Source organism: Poecilia reticulata, chromosome 18 (genome assembly GCF_904066995.2).
Source record: "Poecilia reticulata chromosome 18, P_reticulata-male-v2, whole genome shotgun sequence".
NCBI classification, from domain to species: domain Eukaryota; kingdom Metazoa; phylum Chordata; class Actinopteri; order Cyprinodontiformes; family Poeciliidae; genus Poecilia; species Poecilia reticulata.
Genome location: NC_088847.1, coordinates 17,735,189 through 17,761,660, shown reverse-complemented (window position 1 = coordinate 17,761,660; position 26,472 = coordinate 17,735,189). Strand labels below are relative to the sequence as shown.

Here is a 26,472-nt window from a genome sequence, read left to right as displayed (position 1 = left end):
ATGTGAGCTCCGTTTGATGGACTGCTGCTCTGAACCCCGAAATGTTTAACTGGTCACTCCGATGAAAACTAAGACGACTGCACCCAGACAGAGGTTACACGCTGATCTCCCTTGTTACTGACGTTTTGTATCTTGTTGTATTATGGTAGATTGCCTCTCGCAAAAAAAATAAAAAATAAATAAAATGTATGAGCAGCTCTCAGCCAAACCCGAGAGAAATTACTTTGCTCATGTCAACAACGGCTAAAGATGTGGATGCGAGCCAGCCCCCTCGCCTCCTGTTGAGCTTTCATCCATTATGTTTGCAGTACATTACAGTAGGAGAGGAATGTGAGACAATTTTGATTTGCACCGACTGAAATGGGCTGTTTTGTAACTTGTAATTTGGTATGAGTGGTTTCTGAAATTACACTCAAACAACGCCAATGTTGCTAAATACAAATATGTTGGAAATGAGAAATACGGGAAAGAGAGCAAATAAATGAAAAAGAAAACTTATTGGAGAAACAGAAATTTCATGACATTTTCCACCATTGCTTTAAATACCTTTAAACAGCCACTCGATGACTTTGTGGTTGCTATTTTGGGGGAACTAAGCATCTGAGAGTAAAAGCTATGGGTGGGTTTTTGGTTTGACTCTAATCAGTGTTCTCTCCAAAAAAACATCACAAATAATTAGCAGTGCTCACTCGCCTGAACAAAATTTGGCATTATAAATCTCTTACCAATACAAAAGAGGGCTTTCAAATATTTCTACAACAAAAGTTCCACTTCAGCTGCACAGCAGTATAAAACAGAATTTTATTTCCTGCGGATACAAGCATCGATACGCAGGCAAAGCGTGGTTTAACGGAAAAACCTTCAATGAAAAGCAGCACACTGCAGCATTTTCTGTAGCTCTTTACCCACATATGCACCTATGGTAGCATGGATTTTGATTTGTTCTTCTGCACAGAAATGTATCCTCTAGATTTCTTGGCTGCCCTTGAGCAACCAGAAGCTTCTGCTCCCTCCAACTGGTTTATCTAAAGGATTACAATGTAGACACAGGCTAAGCCAGTGATTCTTTATTACGCTGCTCCTTTGTTACCTTGGCGGGTTGTCTGATTTTTTTGATTGTGGCTGATGATGTAGAAGCCATCTTCTGTGTTCTGGTTTAGATAAAAGTTTTCTTGTCCAGGATTTTACTGTAAAAGGTGGTCTGTTCGATGGGAAATCAGTTCACCCTTTGCTTCTGCGTACGCCTTGTACCTTAGTAGAAAACCAGCCTACAAGCATAGCGCTCCCTCTCCATGTTTAGCTGTTGATGTTCTTTGGGTGATATTTTCCTTTCCAGCATGTTGGGTTGATCCAAGAGAACTTAATTTAGAATTTTAGCTGAGAACAATACTGTCCCTGAACCTGTTCTGAATCACATTTAGTTCAGGGGTCTCAAACTCCAATCCAGTGTTCAACTTTTAAATGTCTTTCTGATTGAAAGGACAGAATTGCATCCTTGTCATGCATTAAGATGTTCTCTGGCAAACCTGAGATGGGTTGTTACTTTACATTTCATGTTTCCTATTCTTATTATCACCCTCAACCCCATTGGGCAATATCTTGCAAGAGGCTCCAGACGCAGCACTGTTGTCACTAAGTTTCTTGCGGATGGTCTTGGAGCCCATTCTAACTTGGGCTCCCATATTTGTCCTCTCATATTTGTACTCTTGTCCATCGTTGCTGAAAGGTTGGAACAGAAGAAATGTGTGTCTCATACACTAACAATCTGGAATCATGAGTGCAATAATTGACTAACTGATTCGACTACATGAGACACAGACACAATCATTCTGTGGGAAACGAAATCCTTGCTTGTTGGTTTATTATCTTTCACCCTATTAGACATTTTTTTATTATCTTATTTTCCTTTTTATTTTATTCCCTGGATTTTTTTTGGGAGAATATCTGTCATGGTTACAATGAAGCTAAAATTGTGGTGTTTGTAAGTTGTCAAGCATGCCTGACTACAGATTTCTTCTGCTTATGGAAGTTATTAATCAGCTTTGTAAAACAGGCTTTGAGGCTGGATATTGTGTGAAAATTAGAAATGCAGGGGCAATAACAGAAAAAAGTCATAAGTAATTTAACTGTGAAGTAGTATTAAAAGGGGGTATTGCACAAACTTTTTTTGCTTTATATCATTATTCTCTCATCAAAAACATACTTGGAGGGTTGCTTTGACTCATTCTTGAATGTTTGAAGAATACTTAAGATATTTCAAACATCTTGAGGATGTTAAGATGTTTGACATCTTGACATCAAACATTTGGGGGTTCCCAAACACGTGCATATATAATGCGTCCCCTTATTAACCCAAAGATCCGGTTTAGAGAATAGTCCCCACATATTACCCCACCTCTCAAAAAGACTAACATTTCTAAAGCTAGTACTAATACCAAAATCATATCATGACATCATAAACTATCATACTAAGAATGAAAGGCTGCAGTTGTAAAAACGGTCTTCTCTTGAGTTTGAAAGGAATTGGTAACCTGTCGATCAAACTTTACTGGTGAAGTAAGTCTGTGAAGGTCAATAATTTAAATAACATACAATGTAGTTTCTGGAGACTTGTGAAAGTGACTAAAACAACTGTTATTTTTATGGTTGAATGGTAACATCATTGGTAAAATACAATAAAAGCAATTTTAGAAAATGACAATAGTGTACTTTAAAACAGCAGTGAATTTTGGTGCTGAATAGCAGCACTTTACTGTTAACCTTACAATAACTGCATTGCCAGTGTAACGAGCTTTTCAAAAGGTACATCGAAAACAGATTTCCATGCCAGAGTCCATTCACCGAACATCATTTACTCTTGATTTTAATATAAAGTGATGTAAGTGACATTGTCAGATTTGTAGGACACTGTTCTCTGCACTATTTGAGGTTTTGGCTGATGTTCCCTTTGCCTTTCCCATGGTTTTCCCACAGACCCGTCCATATTTCTGCCCCGCTCAGTTTGAAAGGGTGGCAGAGGTTTCCTTCTGTTTTTTATACCAAGAGCCAATTCAAGACTTCCACAGGAGACCTTGGTCATGGTTTGGCTTCAAAATGAGAAGCTACCCATGTGTCTACAAAAAGGAAAAAAAAAAAAAAGATTCAGGTCAAGTGGTCCACAAAAAATCTAATCTGTACCTTTGCACCCAGTAGCCTCTTGACTATAGGAACACAAAAACAAAGATGGAGCTCAACCAGTCTCCAGTTTAAATATTCTCAGGAAAATTTCTTAAACTTTAATATTGATTTTTTAAATAGTTTTTAAATAGTATCTTCCAGCAAACACAAAGTAAATATAGACTTACATGTTTAGTTCCTTTAAAAACCATTGCAGGAATCTAAAACACTTACATGCTCAGTATTAAACAAAGATATTGATATTGTTAGTAAAAGCAACAGTGTATTCGGACTGGGTGTTTAACAGGTATTAATCTTACCGGTTATATAGTTTAATGAAAGCTGGGTAACTCAAGTTTAGAGAAACAAGTTGGCGTCCAGGGCACCTGTTTACCAAGAGTTGGGAAAACAGTTAATAGTTACTTTGTTACTGGGATGGCCTGGAGAAACTGGCCTAAGTGGAAGATAATGTGAAGATGTTTCCTACAAAGTAAAATGTTGAAGAAAAAAATTGTAGTGATTATTTAAGGTTTTTGTGCCAAATGTCTACTACAAATGCCCAGTCCTGGACAATTCATGTAAGGGATTTCGTTTTTGTTGCTATCCAGACCACAGGCACAAGAGCATTTCAGTAAGCCTCTATTCAATAGGTCCGTTTAAATTAAACTAAAAGAGTTGTATTCTTTAAGAGATTGCCATGAATGCACAGAGATGATTACCCACAAAGAACTAACAGTTTACATACTATGCAAATTAAGAGCTAAACTCTTTTGATGAAGTAAGTTTCAAATGCGAAACAAGCACATTTGATCAAACGGAAAAAGCAGCTTGAGCTTTGGAGGACGTGCTAGCAGGATGAAGAGGAGTCAGAGTTGAATCTGTAATAAGTTGTGAAGAGCATCACACACAGGTGCTGATTAGCAACCCTTTGGGGAGTTGGACTAAAACCAAGAAGCGAAAGCGACGGTTTGACAAGTGGAAATTCCTCTGAAATACAGTTGGTTCCTTTGAAATAATCTGCCAGGAGAGTTATTTAATGCGCTCGATAAAAGGCTTTGATTGCACCTGCGTGAAGCTTTTGGAAAAGCTTCGGTGGGTGTTGTCTCCAAATGACGTGCAAATGATGAGTTGTGTAATGATCGGGTGCACACTGTATTGAAAGAAGCATTTGATCCATAAAGCAGGATGAGCCAAATGAACTTCTGCCAGTGATTGTCGGCGCTTTGTTGACTGATTAAAATGTTCTGGTTGCAATTACGAGAATAAGTGTCCAGACAGTAACAGATCTTAAAAGGCACATCGACTCTCAGTCAATCTGTACAGTCCTTACCAATAAAATTTACAATTTTGGACACTAGCAGGAGAGTTTTGAGGCTGGTTGTGAGGTTAGAAGTTAATATTAAAGTTAGATTAGACTGATGGTGACCATAAAACACGTAGTCAGAAAGATTAGCATTTAATCTCCATTTGTTTTCAACCAATTTGTCAGAAAATTACTCTCACGTTTGAAACGCCTTCATATTTTCCTACTATAACTCATAAACAATACGAAGAAGAAGAAATATGGAGGAATTTCAGCAAAACCCAAGCTTGGCACCTGCACTATCCGCTTCCTCGCATGGCTCCGCATCAAAAAAACACCATCTATCAAATGTAACAAGAGTTACATCCACGGATGCAGTTAAACACAGCACTGGCCAAAATACAAGGTTCATGTTCATCAGGCAGAGGAGACTTCTCAGGACTCCGAGGCGTCTGCGATGGACCATTGAGAAGTGGAAACATGCACTGTCTGGGAGAAATGAATACCTTGTGCTACAGACCAAAACAGAAAAGGAACATCCAGGCTGTCATCAGCCAACTGTCCGAAATCCAGGGTCTGTAAAATCAAGCTGTCAAGTTTGAACATTTATGCTGCTTTAAGTGAAGCAGAAGTCAAAGTGAACAGAATTGCTTTGTTTTTCTTTCTACACTTTTATTACACCTATTTGTACTTTATTGCCCCCTATTCTTCTTTTTTCTTTTTTTTTTACTTAAAAATCCAAACATTATACATAGTAAATTTAACAGAAAAATACAATTCACTGTGCTCATATTGTGTTAAAAACCATCAAAAGGATTTTTTTTTTAAGTCATCAAAGAAATTGAAGTTTCATGTCTCAACTGCAACTTGATCGTGCAGTTGGGAAGTTGGTCGTCTGATCTTGGCATCTCTGAGGAAACGTGAAGAAAAGACAGAGATTCAGGGAATTGAGCCATTCAGAAATTTGAAAGTCAGCAAATCTGTTCTCTGACATCTTGGTGAGGTTTGTACTCTAGTAAGAAAATGGACACCTGTAATTTGCACAACAACATACCCTGACACATCAGTATTTCCGTATTTTCTTATGACAGGGGGTCTCCAAAGCGCGACCTGCAAGCCATTTGTGGCCCTCCGAATAATTGTGTCCAAGAATGGTTCAGGGACCAGCTGTTTTTTTTCCACATTTTTTAGGGTGAGACTGTTGGATACAACACAAAGTGTGTCTCTTTTTATAACCATGTTTCTGCTTTCATTATAATTAGGACCCCAAACATCCCCTTAACACAACACCCAATGATTAAATACAGCAAGTATTACCAGTGTCCCATTCTTGTTGCTAAACATAGATTGTGGTATATATATATAAAAAAAATTTTTTAGCCCAAAATCAAAATCATTGGACCCACACAATTTTGAAAATCAGTCTTGGATCAGAAAAAAATGTGCCTGCTTTGTTTGTTCCTTTAAAAGTTTGCATGTTTTTTTATGTAAAAAAAAGAAAGAAATGTTTTGTGGCCCACGAGTGTTCTGAGCTTGACAATTTGGTATTTAGGCCACTGATTTAGTGTATGTGTGTGTGTGGGGGAGGGGGGGGTGCGCGCGCGTGTGTGTGTGTGTGTACTTCTTTGCAGCAGAAATCCACAGGTTTGCAGTAGCAGCCTGTTTACTGTCTTACTGTTTCATAGCCAGTTTCCATGCACAGCTAAAAAGCTTACTCTTCATTCCATGTTGAGGAAAAAACACTGGAAACTCTTTTCTCTTTTTTTTTGGAATGCCCCACCATCAGTATAAATCTAAATTGTTCTATATACTTCAACATGTTGGCTCTGTTAATCCTGCCCAGGAAAACCGCGATCGGAAACGTTGTTTTTTTACAATAACACATTTCATCTTTACAAGGGTTGCTGCTGCTCTTTTTATATAGCTAGTCAAGTACCAGGGAGCGAGACCACCTCATGGAAAGCACTTGTGTTTAAGCTGCATTTAAAATCAGCTTGTTTAAACGTGAACACTTTCATTTATGCACTGACGCGCCGCTGAGTTGCGCTGCAGGTTCATAACCTTACGGTGAAGAGGGGGATGAGGGGGGAGACGAAAAAAAAAAAAAAGAAGAAAGATCCCAGGCAGATTGAGTTGATATTGCATGCACTTCTATATATAAGCAGATAGAGATAGAGATAGTTAGCTAAGCATAAAAATAATTTGCAGTGGCAGAGAACAGGCAGAAACCTGGCTATGAAGGCGTTCTCCCCTGAGCAGCGTGTTGGAAACAGGCGGAGAGAAACTTCTAACCTACCTCTGCATTTCACTTTTAGAGTCTGTAAATGTGTGCCAGAGCATTTCAAGCCCGTCTGTCTCTATAAACCTGCAATTCTGTGTCGCTGGACTGTTGATTCTAAGGAGCATCAACCCATGAGATGAATTATACTAATACCAGTGTATGGAATACTGTTGGCTAGATTAGTGCTTATTTAGGAAAAGTACATCTGTATTACGCCCACTTTTTATTTCTTTACCTATTCAAATAAAGATGGAACAATAACTTTTCATTGCTGAGTGGTTGGTTGAGAGGTTTCTGGTACATCGCTGTCTATAAAAAAAAAAAAAAAATGAGAAGAAAAGAGAAAAGTCAAAGTCAGCATTTTTCTCCCCCCCAAATGTCCAACCTCAGAGCGAGGATAGAGCCCATGCGGGCTTCACCTTTCCGCTCGACTGCTAAAGTTACTGTTTTTAAGCTCACATCCATATGGATGCCCAGCTCATTGTCAAATTGTATCTTTCGACCCTGAGTGTTTGCAGAGGCCACCCTGGAGCTGCTGTCGTCTGACTGACAAGCTGGATGCAAAGCTGCTTCCTACAAAAAAAAAAAAAAAATAGAAAAAAAAAAAGGCTTTGTGCAAAAAGGAGGCGGCATCCCTCCTGTACATGCTGCATTTTAGCTCGTGCTTGCCAGTATTTGGTTAGTGACTGTTGGATTTAATCGTCTAAGTAAACATCGACTTGATTTGGGTCTGTTTTATGTTTTAATTGTATGTTTTTACAAGTCCTGCCGTCTACAGTACGCAACGTAACGCCTGCCAGTCGGTGACACGGGATTTTAATCAAATCCTTAAAAACGATGTCTGAAAGTACACATGGCTGATTTCAGCTAAACTCTGTCTCTGTTTATCATTAAAAAGACATGGAGACCACATTGCTCTGGCCTTTACAGATAATGCGCTACAGCGCCTTACTGGAGTATTCCAACCTTTTTTCTTTTTGCATTTTATGACCACAAACCTTGAAGTATGTTTTATTGCAATTTTATGTGATAGTACAACATGGAGTGGTGCGTAATTATGAAGTGTAAATGATAAATGTTTTTTTTCTCTCTTCCACCCCCCCGCCCCTTTTGACAAATAAAAGTTAAAGGGAATGTGTAGCAGTTATCAACCAGCTTTGTCCAACTAGATAATTCAATTTTGACTCGTTCTTCTTTTGCAAAATGGCTCAGTTTAAGTCAGACTGGAAAAAAGGCTTCCTGGATGTCATATTTCAAGTCTTTCCACAGATTCCTAATTAGATTTAAGTCTGGACTTTGACCGGGCCATTCTAACCAATGATTACGCTTTGATCTAAACCATCCCATTGTATTCCAGCTGTAAGTTCAGGGTTGCTGTCCTGCTGGAAGGCGAACCGGTTGCCCATTTCTAACCAATTTGCAGTTCTCTTCCTGGATTGTTCTGAACTTTACTCCATTCGTCTTCCCATTAACTCTGACCAGCGTCCCTGTTCCTGCTGAAAAGAAGCATTTCTACATTATGAGTTTGCCACCACAACGTTTTACGGTGCAGATGGTGTGCTCAGATTAATATGCGACTAATCTGCTTTGCATAGCGTTTTGCAAATAAGCCGAAAAGTTTAATTATTTGGATCTCATCTGGCCAGAGTGCATTTTCCCACATGTTTACTGGGTCTCCTACGTGGATGTGAGGGACGCAGCAATCAACAGCCAGGGATTCATATTGTTTGTGTTCAACAACAGTTTCTTTTCACTCCTCTATTAGGGCCATGTTTGTGGAGTTCACAGCTAATAGTTGTTCTTTAGGCTCTTCAACATGAGTGAGATTTCTGCAGAACTACGGTGGTCTGCTTCACTACTTCCCTGATTACTTCTCTCCTTGGCCATCAGTTTAGGTGGACAGTCCTGTCTTGATACGCCGTGCTCTTTACTTCTTCTTCTGATGTGTTAATCAGAGTTTATGGGATGTTCTAAAAGCTTGAAATATCGCTTTAAAGCTCCACCCTGCTTTGAGCTTATTATCCACAACTTTATTCCTGGCCCGCATACTGTGTTCTCTGGTCTTCACGATGCCGTTTGTTCTTTAATGTTCGTTAACAAACATCTGACGCCTTCGTAGAGCAGCTGCATTTGCACAGATTAAATTACACACAGCTGGACCCTGTTTGTACTGATTAGATGGTTTCTGATCACAATTATTTGGCGTTAGGTTTTATTAACGGCTGTCAGAATTAAAGGGTTCCGAATGTAAATGCCCACTTTTCTTTTTAGTTCTTTCCTGTCTATAAAAATCTTTGAAAACCAGTCATCATTTTTGGATTAATGAAATTCATTGGCTTGCAACATGACAATTTGAAAAGTTTCATATCATAACTTTGGCATAAGATTAAATTTCCCACATTTTGCTACATTTCAAGGCTTCTACTTTAGGGTCTTTTTGGAATAATAAAAAATGAAAGTTGTAATGAGCGCCGTTTGCTTTCTAATTTGGTAAAAATAACTTAAACGGTTCTTTTCTGTCTCCTTTTAGGGTCCTCCAGGTCCACAGGGAGAAAAGGTGAGTGATTATACATGCTTCTGTTGACATGTTTACTATTTATTTTACGTAGGATGCAGTTTGATGATTTTAAGAATCCATGGTTTTACTCATAACAGAGTGATCTGCCAATGCCTGTCTTGTTGCTGAAAACCTGTGACTGCCTCTAAATAGAAACTATTATCAGTGTTGGTGCTTTAAGATCGACACCCTGATTTTGTCTGAGACTCTTATTTTGAAGTATTAAAGAAAGTCGTTAAGTTGTTATCCTCTCGTTTTTAAGTGGTTTCTTAATGAAGACTGTGTGAGGTTCTCTTATAAAACTCAGTTACATTAGCATTGCTGAAGTTACTATTTTTAAGTTGCTCATCTGACAGACAGAAGTAAATCAGTGACAGACTAAAAAAAAATAAAAATGATCTGTAAACCTTGAAATTGCCTCCAGCGGCTAACCGACAGCAACAAGTAGTGCAAAACTTGGCATCTGCTTCCTATCAGAACTGAACTATTTTGCTGCTTTTCAATCAGACTGGACAGTATTTCAGGAAATCTGTTAAAAAAAAAATTCTAAATGTTTTGACTGAGAACATTCAAGCTGGGTATTTTTCTGAATGAATTATTTTGAGGTTTATAAAACATTTTATTCCACCCACAAAAACCTGAAAAATGGGTCATGACTGCTGCGACATGAGGACCACCTTAGATTTAAGGCGGATTAAAGAGTTTCTTACTGACCATATAACAGAGCAGTTTAAGAAAAAAAATATCTACAAGCTCCTTGTAGATGCAAGTTCATATACATTCATGCTTCTGCCTTTTCCTTAATCTACTTGTTTTTCTTAAACTCTACAGTCTGAGTGCAACAGTCAAACCATGACTTATTTTTTTAAAGATCTTTTCATTGCCAATCAAACCAACAAAACTGTATGCGTTATCTCTCCAAACAAAGTTTTATTAAATAGACATAGTTTTTCATGATACTTTTTCTGTTTGTACGGCATTAACTTGATTTAAAAGCTTTTGCTTTTCAATGAGGAAAGTGACCTGACCTAAAGTAGCCATAACAAACATGTGTAAGGACCTCCAGTATTTAGAGGCTGCACTTCATTTGGCCACAGAGGGTGTAATTTGGTATCTGCTCCCACTTTATGTGAATTTAAGTCAACCTGACCTTAGGTTTCAATTCTAACATTCCTTTCTCAGGCTCACACATCCACAACGCAGAGTGTTAAAAGCCACAGTCCCATGCAGGCTGAACCCCTAAAATGCCTCTCTGTGCAATGCTCCATAAAACAACAATGAAGCGTGCAAAATAACCACACAGCTTCTTCACAACTCTGAAGTTCTGCGGACAAAGAGCATGCCTGTGGAATAACACCAACATTGATAAAATCCCTGAATTTATTCATTATATCCACTGGGTTTGTGTTTGAATGTAAAGTGAAAACACTCTCGAAGGCATCGGTATTGAAACTTAGCAGTGTTGAAACTTGGAATTAAAGCGTTTAAAAGTAATTTGGCGAGCATTTTGTAGCTATATGTTCTTATAAAACGATTCATATGCTCTGAACTTTTTCACATTTCCTGTTGCTACAAACTTCAGTGTATTTTTTGGGGGAGACTAAGGAATAAACGGAAACACGGAGACCAAGAAACACAGCAGACAGGGCAAAGGGTAAAGTTGTGGTAACGTTTTCCAAAAGTCAGGTCTTCCATCTGTAGATATACAAAGAGAGATACCCTCAAAACACTTGCAGTGAAACTAAAGCCACATTTTTCAGATTTCGATTTGTACAAACACTTTCTCCGTTCCTTTCCTTCACCCAATTACTTAGTGTTTTGTACTGGTTTATTGCATCAAATCCTTATAAAATACATTGAAGTTTGTCACATAACAAAATGTGCATAAGTCCAGGGGGCACTGACACTTTTGCGAGAATTGTGCTTTATTAAAATAGCCACTCCGATTCTTTGTGCGTTTATTGACGATAAACGAAAAAAAAATGTTTCAGATTGTTCGAAGCAACAGGAAATGGCGCTCATGAAGTCAAACGCATTGAGAGCGATAGCAACCGTCATCTCAGCCAATCTGCACTCATTTGGAAACAGATATTTGTTGCGTGTTGCTTCTTGTGACCAGCATCACAAATCAACAACAGTAATTTTTTTTCCTTCTTTTTATTAGCACAATGTCCTGATTCTCGCTACCAGACTTACGTCGAACATTTGTTTTGCAAGCCGTGAGCTGCGGGGTCCTGTTGAATAAACCGGTGTCCGCTCTTCGCGTATAAACCACCTCATCTGCAAGTTTAATGAAATTCAAAACAACTTTGCGCTCCCTTTCCCACCCAGCATGAACAAAGGGTTCGCCAGCGTGGCCGTTTGCGACTGTTTTCCCGTTTAATCTGGTTCTGGCAAAACGGCTCGGTGAAAAATGACAAAAATTCCAAGAACTGTTATCATTTAAAATTGCACATCGACGCTTGTTTTGACGAAGCTTCCCGTCCATGCGTGATAAGTTGCTCGGGTTATTCCACTACTGCAGATCAAAAGTCGATCAAACGAGGCGGCTCGAATGTTCTCATTTGTCCTGATTTTAGACCCGTTAAGGTCATAATTCACCTTCCAACATTTTACTCTCCCTTTGCTTATTTCTAACAACAGCGTGCTTTTGTTTGGGGTTAACTCTAATGTGATAAAGCCACAGTCTTTGGCATGCGGACTGACTGGAAACCCAAATGTTTTAACCTTCAGAGTCGGCCTCCGTCCACAGACATACACCCCCAGAAAAGGCAGACGGCCAGAAGATCTCTGGGGCAAATAAATCTGGCATACATGCGGTTCCCACCCGCCCCCTCACCAAAACCTCACACCGCCACTCTCCTTCTTCTCTCCTTCTCACATACCCAATTCATGTCATTCCATGTTATCATAAGTGATTTTACTTTCAACCGCAACGAATAGTTGAGGGTTCCTGTATTATTCCACGTTATCAATATGTTCTGCATTACGCCGGAGTGATCTCGGTGTGAGCCTCGGCTTATTGCTGCATCACTGTATTTGTGCATGTGTTCCTGTATATTTTGCCCTCAGATCCTGAAACAAGTTTTCTTTTTTTCTTCTTCTTCTTCTCTTTTGTAGGGAGATCAAGGTGACCAGGGACCACGGGTAAGCGGTTTCCTTTGACTTCTTTGTGATTAGTAGATGAATGTGACTGTGTGTGTGTCTCCCTCACCCCCTCCTCGTCCCCCGGCAGAATTGTGGGCAAAAGGTTTGAAATGCATGAAATTCCTGGGATAGAGTTCTTCCAATGTGGCCAAATACAACAAGCATCCCAGTGCTGCTTATTTCCACATCGGCAGCGGGTAGGCGGACTTGTGAGAAACTTTTGGGAGATGATTTGCGTTAGAGTCCCCCTGCAGCAGTTGAAAAAATGCTCATTTTGACTTCGTCATTGGATTTAATTTGCAGTTTTGTTCCCACCGGCAGAAGAACTCCACTCAGTCTCGACAACAACAACAACAACCAAATACCAGTCCTTCCTTCACGCGAAGTCGACTCGTGATTAACCTCTGTTCTAGATGTTACGTGGCATATTCACCGCTTTAATCATTTCCAGCTCTATAAGTCTGACATTTCTATAAAAGTGCAGCATCTAAATGATGCTAATGTAAGTGCTTTTCCATGCTTGACGCTCTCCGAAACGAATTAGTCCATCTCCTCTTAGCAGTCAGTGCAGCTTTCCTCCCCCCACCCCAATAATGGCTAAAAAATGAGCCGTCCCTCTGAGAAACGGGCTGCACAGGTTTGTTTAAAGTAGACTGCATTAAGAGGGGTCACATGTGCTCATGCATGCGCACACTTTCACTTCCTCTGTCTCTGCTGTTGTTCATCAAGGGCGGATTGTGTGCTAGTCAGAGTCACTTTGAACGCCTGTAATTGATTTATAATGGGCCAGAGAGCACACAGAGGTTGGCACGACACAAAACGAGAATTCAGCAGCACAGTTCGTCTTGTCAGGAGAACTCCAGCCGTCTCTCAGGCAGATCTGATCCCAATTCAGAGCTGGCGCCCGCCCAGACGTCAGTAGTTCGCCGAGGAACTCTTGTCGGCTCTCCTCCCAGGCGAGTTTCACCCGGTTTTCTTCATGATTTGAGAGTCGATACAAATGACCCTTTCTGTGAAATTCAATTAGTGGTCTCCAAGTGACACATCTAATGTTTCTCATAAGCATCCACCCAGTTATAGCCAACTTTTAGGACTTTAATTGTCCCAGAGTGAATTCCCACTGCTACAATACCTACAGCTGAAAGTGTTGCTAGAGCTGCACTGACTAAGGACGCACAGGTATAAATAGTTTTAATTAAACATATTATTTTTACTCTTTTATTTTTGGATCATTTTTGACCAGCATTTAAGGGTATGCTTGACATTTCGAGCCATCAATATTGCGTAACTTTGCAGTTTTGGTTGATTCATCCTTAGACAGGTCGCCTAGCCATCACATGGAAACATAGGGACACACACACACACACCTACAGGCAATTTATATCGACCAATTAACCTAACAAATATGATTTTTTTTTTAACTGTGGGAAGAAGCCGGAGTACCAGGAGAGAACCCACCTATGTACAGGGCCCTTTTTGCTGCAAGGCTGCAGCGCTACCAACAGTGCCACTATGCAGCCCAATTTGTCCCAGTTTGACACATTTTAATGAAGATTTATGCAATGCACCAACACATAGTAGAAGATTTATAAAATGTATGTACATTTTTTTATACACATTTAAATATATATTTTTGAGTTGTTTTTTTTTTTTTACAAGTTTTGCCCATTTAGAGATGAAAATTTGCTCTTATTCAAGTTGGATGGGGAGTATGTATGTGTGAGAACATTTTTCTAGTCAAAGTTTTTGTTTACATTTTGACTAAATGCAAATTACCTAAACTATTTCACTGTAGTTGTCACTTTTTGTTGTTGCCTGGTTAGGTAACACCCTAACCAGGCAATTTAATCTGGTATCATTGCCCATTTCCCAATTAAATGATTTATTGCAAGAGAAAAAGCATAATGTTTGTAGAGCTAGCAAAGTGCAATTTGTCTTCTAGAACAAATAAACAGAGCATTTTTAAGGTACCACTTAAGCGTCTTTCTGTTACTGCCGTGTTGTCCCTTTAATGGGCACAAATTAATGCACAGTCGCATTCAAAGCATTACAGGGCGGAAAGCCGAGTAGGTCATTCCCCAAAAATATATTATTTACTCTCTCAAAGCAGCATATTGACTGTTTTTATATTAGATTAGTGAGTAAATGTAGTGGAACAGCATTTGAAAGATTTTTCTTAGTAAATGAAGCCATCGCCGGACAAGAGCTGGCTGACCTTCGTTCTATCTGTCCGGGTGGAAATGAACCTCATTTCATGGCTCATATTGAGCCTGTGCACGGAGTTGATTAGACCCATATGAAAGAAGATGTAAACAACAGAGCATGTCAAGATAATGTCCCCTACGTGTAGCACAGATTACGCTCCTGCCAGGTTGCATCTAAATCAGCCGTCCCTCAGAATGCAACAAAAGACAGACTCCCGCTTTTACAGCCGGCGAGAGCGCGAGAGCTGTCCCACAGCACACTTCCTCTGCTTTCTGCCCACATGTCGGGGTCGGCCATTTGTCTGTCCAGAAAGGTCACGGGTCATATCCAAATACGAGAGGTTAACCAAGCAGCAAATAATGAATGGACCAGTTTTGACAAACAAACACGCGACCACCTCCGAAGGCGCACTTGTGGATGTAATTAGCGTGAGCTGCTGGCTGTGTGCATCGCACTGTAAGGTGTGTGGTCCTTTTTGATCGTTCGCAGTAACTGCAGCTGTCACGCAAAGGTTGGAGAACTCGTGGATTACTTTGGACAAATCTTTCAACAGCTTACTTTAAATAATAAAAATTTACTTTCTTGCCCAGGAATAGTAATAACAGTTCACGAGGCTTTGTAAAATACTTGAAAAGAAAGATCCTAACATTGTAGAAAAGTATTGAACACATTCATTTTTATCCCAGGAAATGCATTTATAATGGCATGTCATTTACACCATGTCTTGGTGACAGCCCAAATCATCCATAATTACAAAGAAATTAAAACAAATCCATGAGTGAAAGTCTTTGTAATAAAGACAAATGAGATTCAGAAAGATTGGAAATTGTCTGGTGCATTTTTTTTTGTTGCAAATAAAATAGTAAGCTGCAACAGTCTCTAGGCACAGACACTACACAACACTCCACTGCTGAAGAAAACTCATGTTGAAGCCTATTTAATAATTGATTCCATGCACTATTTTTAGTAAGAAATTGTATGGTAGATCATCCCTGCTGTAAAGTTAGTGGAGTGTTTCATTATATGGTGTTTCATTATATGGTACTGATAGAAACTTATACTGAGTCGTCCTTGATAAGAAACGGAGGCCAAGACTATTTCAGATATTTCTACAATAAAAAATAATAACCTATTAACTGGTTTCAGAGAAAGAAAATAAAGCAGCTAGAATCATCTGACTAGCATTCAGTTGAAAATCTTTTGGAAAAACTGAAGATTAGATGACATAAACCAGAAGCACACCTGAGCAAAACATCAGGCTGGTTTCAGTATACACATTGATGCGCACACATTGATGCAACTGCCTGGTATTGCTAGGGGTTTTTTGGTGAGCATGACTACTTTCAGGAGATTCTGGCCTGGTCTGGCCTCATATCTTCGTTTTTGTTTACTGCAGATCAATTCTCTTTTGCCACAGGCACATATGCAGCAGCAGAGCTCCCCACCTAATAACTAACATCCGTTTTGGGAGTAAAGCAAACAAAAGCAGTCTGTAAACGGTTAGAATTTTCTGTCAGCCACTATGTTATTATGTTATTATCATTCTTACACATGGACATCAGCATTGAAACAGTATGGAGACGGAGATGAATATATATATATATATATATATATATATATATATATATATATATATATATATATATATATATATGTTGTTTTTTTTCCACATTTCAAACACACACCGGTCAGCGAGGTAGTCAACATTGTGTTGACCCGGCTGGATCTTTCCACCGAAATTTTCTGCGTGCATATGGCTCAGAGTGATTGGAAAAGCACAATGTGTATCGTCTTGCATATGCCCCACACTGGATCTCATGCCTGGAGTAAGTGTATTGTCTGTTCCCCCCCTGACCATAATCCACTGCTTGTTTTTCCCCTCCTTTGTCTTCAAAATGTTTGAGGTCGTAAATAACTTGAGAAATACTTGCGTTTCGATTCCAGTCGCACACAGCAAGGCTATTGTATCCCCTACTCATTTATGCTGCAGGCATGAATCAAAACAGCTTGCCTTGAAAGCCATATTCCTAATGAGCCATGCTTTTTGAATTATCTTTGGAAAACCAGAGGGATGGCACAAAAGCCATGTTTGGATAAGCCAGATTTTTATCTCGAGCTTGACTACAGATGAAGATTGATCCTTCACAGGACATGTTTATGATTATCTGCCAGTCTTTTAAGAAATACTTTCATCTGTTTAGTTATGGTGGGTATTTGTGGCGAGACTCAACCTGCAGCACAAAGATCACCAACATAATATGGAATCATTGCAGAACCAGCATGGCGCACGCTTTGCCGTGCAACTAGTACTTGGCTGAAAGTTTGCTTCGACTTTTGTTGTTCAAATTCAATCAATCATTATTCCACAGAATAGGCCGTTGTGTTTTAAAAAAAACAATACAGTGCAAATGTTTGGGGTCATCCATCAATTTTTATTTTTACTTTCATAGAGCCAGACATTCATGTAATGTAAATGGACTTGAGCAGTATGTTGTTTTTTTATGTTTTCTTAAGGTTTTTCAAAAATGTTCCTTACTTTGACTACTTTTCCACTCATTTTCAATCTAATAATGGATCATTTCCAAAGAGAAGTGGCGTTTTTTGTTTGTGGAGCGCTTTAACTCTCACCTGTAAGTCATTTTAGACATAAAAACCCTCTAAACCTTACAAATTAATTTATCAAAAATGAAGGTGATCTATAGTTTCATGCCTCTTCGTTAAGAAGGAACAAATCCTTAACTTTGCTCTTGATGGGCATTTGGTAAAAACATAAGGAAAGGAACTAAAGGAATACTGTTTTGGTGGATGTTGGTTAGCATGACTTTGTGTTTTGCCTCAGAGATGAGGATATAAAAGTGCTAAAAAAAATCAAAACAGAGCTACGGACACTATCTCTCAAAATGATATACTGTAACACACTACGGAGCATTTATTTCACTGAGATTTAAAAACCATGTTTGGTGGACTGAAAAATCACAGCGTCTGGATCCGGATCAAAGTTAATATGCAGCTGTAAATCATTGCTTCCCTCCAACACAGAGAAGTCCCAATGCTTTCTTGTTTTATTCACTTTTCATGGCTAGATTACATCTGTCGTGAAGCTTGTGGAAAACAATAGAGAACTATTTTACTGAGTTCCCAATAAACGTCTCAATCTCTTATTTTCTGAAGCACAACAGGGAACAACACATGGGCTTACCAGTATATAGAAATTTAGACATTTTATAATACAATCTTGACATATCCTTTGTCTCTGACTTTGAGTAACCATTTTTTTCCCATGTGTTAAAAGTCTGAGTACTTCTTATTTTAAAAAGTACATTTATATTTCCAACAGAACCACCCAGCCTTCGGGAGTGTGTGGCACCCATATGCATTTTGTTTAGGCTGGATGGGAAATTGCTTTGGATCCTGTTTAGTTGACGACATACAAACCATAGCAGTAAAGCTGAACCTGTTATGTTGAGTCTTAAGTGGATACATAGAAAATCAGTTCAAATTGAGCAACAAAACATTTCCTCACACTCTTATGGAACTCTTAGCATGTGATTTTTTGCTAAGGTTTGTACTGCTTTAGTGTTTTTCTCTGTTAAAAAAGGCTCCTGTCCTGCTACCAGACCCCATAGCCCCAGGCAAATCAGGAACAAAGCAGATTGTTGCTACATTAGAAACCCACAACTTACCAGAAAAACTCCTCTAGGTCTGTTAAAGTTGCTTCATGGCTTTTCATCAATTTTGAAAAAGACACCCAGTACTTTGTGTTGTCATCACTGCACCATATTTTCTCTCCTTGATTATCACTGTGTTCCACGTAATGCCTCGCAAACGTTCTGAAATGTTGTCCTGACTGAGACTTTTTGACGCTTGGAAGCCCCTGGCAGACCTTGGCTGGTTTGCCGTGAGATGCAAAAAAAAAAAAAAAAAAAAGAAATGTCAGAAAAAGAACAAGAACAGCTGAACTTCATTTGGGTTTCATCAAAGGCTCTTTAAACGAAGAACTCCTATGAGTTTGAATGTGGTGTTTAATTGCGAACACAACCACACCCCCAGTTTTAAGCGAGTTGCGGCTTTATTACATTATTTTATCGTTCCTCCTCAAAGATCTTGGTTTGCTTTTCAAGTGAAGTTCGACTATGGTTTTAGGTCATATCAAATATTAATGTTATCTAATATTTTGTTATAGTTCCACCATGGCTCTCTGCCATTGTCGTGAAGACTTTTAACACCTATAATGGTTATTTTGCAAAACCCACACACTACCCACATGGGCCCATATGTAAATCGACTCACTCATCGTGAGATTTGCGCATTACTGCGAGAGTTTTCCCCACATCCCACAGTTTGTGGTAGAAGCGTAAGAATACAAGCTGGATTGTTGTCTTCTTCCACCTTTTTACTGTTTTTGTTCATCCAGTGTTTGAGTGTCATATGTGTGTGTTGTGCCATGTTCTGCTGTTTGTTCCTTTAGGGATTGCCTGGTCTCCCTACACTGGCTGCTTTGCACAGCAATCAGATCCTGACTGTCAAGGTTTGTCTGTGGTGGTGCTGCCTCGCTGCTGGGTCCGACCCCCTCTGAAGCACACACTGGCCGCTTCCCTTAAAGTGTGATGATTGAGTATTTACTGGAAAACCACTGTCAATTGTTTCCCCCTCTGCCCTGCTGTTGCTAGCAGGCTCTCGCTTAACAGATTTCTGCTCCGTTTTACATCCCAGATCCTCCGCTGAGAGCAAAGGTGGCCTTTTACAGCCTTGTAATATGAAGTTAACTGGAACAGACTCTGTATCCTGAAACCAAGACATGGTTTGGCTCATGTCCATTGACACTGAAATGAATGGAAGGAGCTCTAAAGGGAATACTCAATTATGACCAAAAGTGGCAAATTGTTTTTTGTTTTTTTTTTATAGCTCATGCTCATGGTTCACCACCCAGCCTCCTAACAACCAATTTGGCCTTTATAATTGTTTCATCGATGGCAACGCCGATGGGCGCGAGCAGAATAATGCAAGCATTGACAGACGGAAGGTATGAAATCAACCTCAGCCCAGAAGGTTGACCCATGCTGGTTTCAGTGTGTGTAGCTCACAGGGTTTGACTTGGCAGCAGGCACGATGATGATGGCGGTGCTTTCACAGACAAGGAGCGATTCCCATTTTTCCAAGGGGCCGGGGGCTGAGAGGGGGGGGACTGTGAACCCACTTCACACTCCAGAGGTGGTAATTAGGGGCTCCAGCTCCAAAATGCAACCCCAGACTTCCGAAGCAAGTCACCTCGGTGTTGGAAAAGTGTGGATTCACCTCCATCTGTGAAGGCGCTGTTTTTTGGGGGGGTTTCGTGAACATGGGACTCCCTAACAAAATCTGTTTCTCTTTGCATTTGGCTTCTCATCCTCCTCCTGCTGCTTCTTCTTCTGGGACCTTCTCCTCCTTCAACCTTCTCTCACCTCTGAACTCCGACTTCTTGACCTCACACACCTGCTCAGATGGTCTTCCCAAAGATCAATCATGGCTTTCTTTCCGCTGACCAGCAGCTCATAAAGCGTCGGCTCATTAAGGTAGTGGGTGTGTCCCTCTCTCTTGTCTCTTTGTCCACTGTGCCAAAGTGTCACCAATTCACTTCTCTCTGTCTAGAGCATGCCAGCCTGTAGATTCTGTCATATGCACCCTCATGCTCCTTTCTGTTACTGCAAAAGTTAATAAATAGATGCTTGGTAAAGTGAAACAAATTACTGTCTTGGCATTAATAAAAAGGAATTTTCCCGCAAGTTAAATTGCTGGATATTTTCTAAGCATTTCTCCTAATTGAGTAAAATTATGGACCACACATTTTCAGTATTTCTCTCTTGATTATTGAAACCCCTCGCTGACAAATGTGACCTTTTTCCAGACTATGCTTAAATGCACAGTCCACTTAAGATTGCATGCATCTCAAGTAAGTTATGCAAACTTTAAACCATTACGTTAAATCTCCTCGTTGTTGTTTTATGCTAGCTCCAAAATGCAATCTTTCCTCCTAATTACGAATGGAGGTGGTCCATAGCCACCCACGAGATCATTACACCATTTCCTTTGTCATCATTTAACTGCAGTTGCTTCTGTCTTGGTTGATCCAACAATATCACATAGGAGTGATGTGGAAATGTACTCTGTCATATAGGGAGATCAAGGCCAAGCAGGACCACCCGGGCCTCCAGGCCCACCTGGCCCTCCAGGACCTAGGGGCCCTCCGGGGGACACTGGAAAGGATGGACCCAGAGGTTTGCCGGGTCTCCCAGTGAGTATTGGGTTTTGATAAGTAGAGAAGCTTGACAAACTTGAACTAAATGCAGTTTTGCAACCCTAACTGACCCCCTTTTTTAAAATTATGTTGGAGGACAAGACTTTCCAAAGACATTTTAGATGTAAAGGATGGAGAAATAATGGCAAGATTTGTCTTTTTTTTAGGATAAACTTGTAATTTGAGGACTATAGAAGACTTTCCCCATTAAAGTGCTTTTACAAATACAAAATCCACTGTAAACTGTTGTAATATTTACTCCAATTTATCACTTTTGGTGTCTTTGTTGATTATCCATGTTGATGTCATTGATAAATCATCTCATGAAGTTTAAAATGTACAACTGTCACAATGTCAAAAATGCAAAAACCTTTGGAATGTCTGGTATGATAACCGTTTCCATAACAAATGTGGGAAGAAAAAAAAATTGGCACTGCGTCTTTACATACAAGGAATGAGTTATGGGTCTTCTTAAAGGAACTGCTAGAATTTGGTCACTGGTCTCCGAGTGGTTCTGTTATTTCTGGCATTACATTATGTTACTTCAGCATCCTCCGTTCTGAATTTCAACACAGGTCTGCTGACAATGTATGAAAAGCTTCAAAATACATGTCTTTTTTATTGCAGTATCAAAATCACGAGTGAAAATATTGAAAAACAAACAAACAAACTAATTATACTTATTTAGTGTGAGAATAAAACAGATGTTCATAAATATTCACTATCTGCGCTGGACCCTTTCTAGTTTGGGGACTGAGATGGCCTTGAAAACATTGATTTTGTGTCTGGTGAACCGTTTTTGTGCTGATTTGGCCAGATGTTTGTGATTATTATCCAGTTGTTTTGTGTTTTCTGGCAGAGGTCTCCCAGTATTTTAAAGAGAACAAAATTCCTAGGACCATTGGAGCAACTCACAGCATCTCATTTTCTCCACCTTATTCAAGAGTGGGCATGAGGAGCTTTATCACCAGTTCATTCCTTTGTTTCACTCCACATGGAGTGTCTGGTAGTAGAAAGGACAATCTCAGGCCCAGTTTACACACAATTGGTTTTTTTTATTGAAGCCTAAACATTTTTGTTGTGATCCAACTGCTCATTTACACGTCAACAGTGATTGGAGTCTCTGACACTGGCACTTTTGCACAGACAGATGTCAGTAAAAAAAAAAAAAAGCACACTACCTATTTTTATATATATATGTTTTAGATGAGCACTAAAGTCCCAGCGCCACATTGTGCCCTAGCATGACGACTCCAGGGGACTCGAGGTGTCCCGGTACCCTCCTCTAAGCGGTGAGGAAGTGCCGTCTAAACATGGAACTGTTCCCCAATCAACATCCGAAAATACCAGCAGTTTCCAGACAGCGGTCTCGTATAAACAAAGCCTTAGTCTCATCTAATCATAGGACTTGGTTCCAATTAAAACTCCAGCGGAGATTAGCAAATTACACATGTTTAAGTTTTTATGGAAACTCTCTTTTGTGGAATGCTTTTGAAACGAGTGGCTGGCATTAAGATATCATCTAAATGAATGGTATCTGACCTCGTGAGCCTAAGATACCACTCGTTGCTGCAGCTTTGTATCAGTGAGCATTTGAGATTTTCTTTTTTGCTTCTATCTGTGCATGTCGGCAAAATAAGTTGGGACCTCGTCTAACCTCATTGGTCACAGTTCAATCCATCCATCCGTCTGTCTTGTATACATGCTTATCAAGGGGGTGCTTGTGCCTGTCTCCAGAGGTCATTGGGCGAGAGCCAGGACACACCCTGGACAGGTCACAAGTCCATCACAGGGCAATGCAGAGACACACAGTACAAGCAACCATCGCACACACATGAGGACAATTTAGAGAGACCAGTGAACCTAGCAGTCACGTTTTTAGGTTGTGGGAGAAGCCAGAGCAACCATAGAGGACCCAGGAACAAACTCCATGCAGAAAAGACCCGAGGGTGCCAGTGTGCGGCCCCCGATCAGTGTTCCAGTTTAAATGGTTCCAGTTTGATTATTGCTTTGACAGTAGATATGGGCAAGTTGAGGCAAGCAGCTTTTTCTTCTATATCCGTTTCTTATCGAGATCAACAAACATCTGCCTGACTTGGATGGAATGTTCTCTTCTTTTTCCCATTTGGAAGAGCGACTACGAGAAATCAGCCTTTCTCTCATATGATGTCTATAACCTATTTCTAGTGAAATAGAATGCCATGGGTAACAATTTTCTAGAAATTTAGTTCATGTTAATAGAGGTAATGTAAAAAAAAAATGCTTTAAATGCTTCTGCTATATTTATTTTATGGCAAATGTTAGACTTGTCAATTAGTCATGTGCCAATAATTTGTAAGCAATTATGTCATAATAATTAATATTAAATAAATGTATTAAAATTCAAGGTTGGATTGTTCTAAAATGTTCAGCGTGAGATTATGTTGCTGCACTACATGATGAAATTACTCATTATTGAGGCTTCTTGCACATCTTTTCTTTTTTAAAGCATGGAAGGTAATTATATATTATTTTGCAGCAGCTTCCAAATTATTTATGCTTATTCGAAATGAATTATGTTCCTAAATAATTGAAACTTCCTTATATTTGTACATGAAGACACACCTTAGTGTCAGGGTAGGAATAGATTAATTGGTAAAAACGGGGTTTCTTGCATGAGCCATTAAAATGTCTTTGGGTCTACAAAAATTGTCAGTTTTTCTTCTTCCTCTTGTAGTCGCATCTAATTTGACTTGACCTAGTACTCAGAGGGGGAAAAATGCCAGTGGAAACCTTTTTAATGAAGAGTGGAGGAACTGTTTGGCCTTTTTCTTTTTTTTTTCCTCAAATATTTATAGATTAAAAAAATAAATCCCCCCAGGGGGAATAGTTTTATTATTACACGGATTTATGTTGGCTCAAATATCTCCGTTTGCAACATAACGTTTTTCATTTCTTCATGCCCGCCACTGGCTTTTTGCTAATTTACGTGAACCGGGAGAGAAAAAAGAAACAGAAAAAAAAAAATCTTGTCAGTTATTTTCAGCCATAAAACCTTCTGCAGGCTCCAGCTGATCTTTATTGTGTTGGCACGAATCTCAGTAGGAGCTCAAATATATTAAGAATTGTTTATGAGGTTATTTCCAACTTTTTTATGGTGATTGTTTTCAGTTCTTCCTGTAGAAGTTGCTAAACTTGTTAAAGTTTTTTTTTTATTTCCAAGAAGTTACACTTAGGTGTCTGTACTTTTCTTTATTTTTGACTGTTGTGAATAACTTAGAAGAAAGGGAATAAGTTGAAATGACTTGTTTCTTAGTGATGTGCTGAAATCTGAAGGAGGTTTGGACCAAAAGCAGAACCCAGGACGAGGTTGTCGGATAGAGACACGGAACAGGGCAGGTGGTTGAGCAAAACAAAATCCTCCCAGGCAACGTAAATTCTGATTTGTACGATACTATTCTGCATATTTACAATCAGCAGATTGGGTCCATTTGCATTCACAAACTTATTCAAATAAAACTGATACTTAATTGATGTGTTTGAATATTTTTAAACAAGTCCACACTCTTATAATCACTGCCTTTATTTATTTATTTTTCTAGGGTGATCCAGGCCAGCCAGGAGAAATTGGACTCATGGTGAGAAATTATTTTACCTTCTAAATTGACTTTTTTTTCCCCTCATACGATTGATGCAGCACCCTATCTTGGTTAACGTAGGAAAGGAGCGTCAGCAATTGGTTTGAAATGTATTTGTTGTGATTGGCCATTCCAGCTCATCCAGGAAGGAGGCATGATGAAGAAGCTCTTCAGCTTTAGGCTCATAATTCAACATCTGATGGGATTGTTGCATTAACTTTACTATTGAGGATGAGGAAGCCACTTATTTATCTCAATATTGTATCAAGGGCTGCACAAGACTTTCATCGTGGCGTATTTGAATTTATCCGTCATGACAACCAATTTGAGGACATGCTAAGGTTTAGGTTTTACAATCCAGTAACATTTAATGTGTTGAATATCCATGTGTTCTGAAAAGTATCATTTTAATATGAAGATGACACTCAACATCTTTGCTTGTAATTCAAGCGCAGAGTGTATTTTTGGTATTTAACAGTTTTCATAGTGGGTTCACATGGGTTTGATGTCGATTTTGGTTGCAATTTTTTATTTTTTTTGTTATGCAGGGACTTAATGTTAAGGATACATTTTATGATAACCGATAAAACATTTTCTCTCACAAACCCAAACATATAGGAGAGCCGCTAGCCGGCGGACAGCAGGTGGACGCAGCTTACAGCTAATAAAGCTTTTGATTAAAGTCTCCTCTGAAAAGCTACCCTGAAAAGGTCAAAGCAAGCTCTGGGAAAAAACAAAAAAAAAATCAAAGGAGACCAATTGACTAAAATCACATGCTGCTGTTGGATTTTTACAGAAGCAGAAACAGGAAACAATCTCCTTTTTATCTAGAAACGCATTACCGATGACCTTTCGCTACACTCGACAATGACTCTCCAATGCTTTTTCTTTTTTTTTTTTGGCTGCCAAATGTTTTGTTCCCGTCGCCGCTCACACAGTAGCCGCGAAGGTAACAAAGTTTCTGTGAGTCATGAGCGTAAAACGGCAAAGTGGAGGGTCCCAGGTGTTCTTCCATAAGCCTGAAGTGCTTTTACAGCTGTTTATGACAGCAACAGCTGGAGTTCCTCTCCAGAATGTCCTCTCGTAGAGCTCTACGTAGAAGTAATCGCTTCTCGCTGTGACTCTTTAAATAAAGTACAGCGTTTCATGAGTAAATACGCTGCATGACACTGATATACTTTTAACAAGGGATAAAGTCATCATCTGGAAACAAGCCCCCTTGATCTAAATCAGCAGGAGATCAGCACGAACCAGCTGTTGTTGTTGTTGGGGGGCGGGGGGAATAGATGCGACAGTACATTTACGATGTCAGAAAGTCTGTTTTTTTGGGGGGGTTTTAAAGCTAAATCCTGATTGCTTGCTACTGTGTTAGGTCTATGAGTAAAGATGAGATTTTGGATTGTTGCAGGTTGTGTGCGTTTTTGACTCAAGAGAGAACATAGAAGCTAACTTGTCACTCAGGAACAAACCTCGCATCCATCCTTAAATCTGAGGAATTATGTGTTCTCAAGCATTTGGAGCTGAGGATTAAAAAGGATCGTCTCCCATTCCTCTCAAGGATCAAGATTCCACAAAAATCTTTTGCCTCCCCCGCAGTGTTCTAGGAGCATGACACTTAATTTGACATGGCAAACCGTTTTTAATGTAGATGCCCTTGTTAAAGAGGCAAAAGTAGAATCCAGAGTTTTCCAGCAGCCTTTTACGACATGTGGTGCTGGTTAGGGGGATTAAACTCTTGTGGTGCAACAAGAAGAAGGAGGAAGAGGAGGAGGAGGAGGGGAGGTGGCAAGACGACAAAGGAGAAAAAGAAATATTTTTAGAACTCAATGGTTGGAAATGATCAGTGCCACAAACCTTTTTTTTCTGGAGTAAATTAAAAAAGGTGTTCTGCTCTCTGTGAAGGTGGCTTTCAGTCTTTGCACAAAGTATTTA

At 39.5% G+C, this 26,472-nt stretch overlaps 1 protein-coding gene across 1 annotated transcript in view; it reads left to right on the top strand.

Annotated features, from left to right (window-relative positions):
- The window catches only part of col25a1 (collagen type XXV alpha 1 chain), a 196,155-nt gene that overhangs the window by 117,467 nt on the left and 52,216 nt on the right, over positions 1–26,472 (top strand). Inside the window, exons 5-9 of the mRNA XM_081598907.1 lie at positions 9,271–9,297; positions 12,418–12,444; positions 20,130–20,201; positions 20,804–20,920; positions 24,505–24,540. Coding sequence (XP_081455033.1) covers positions 9,271–9,297; positions 12,418–12,444; positions 20,130–20,201; positions 20,804–20,920; positions 24,505–24,540 — 279 coding nt within the window. The remainder of the gene's footprint in view (positions 1–9,270; positions 9,298–12,417; positions 12,445–20,129; positions 20,202–20,803; positions 20,921–24,504; positions 24,541–26,472) is intronic.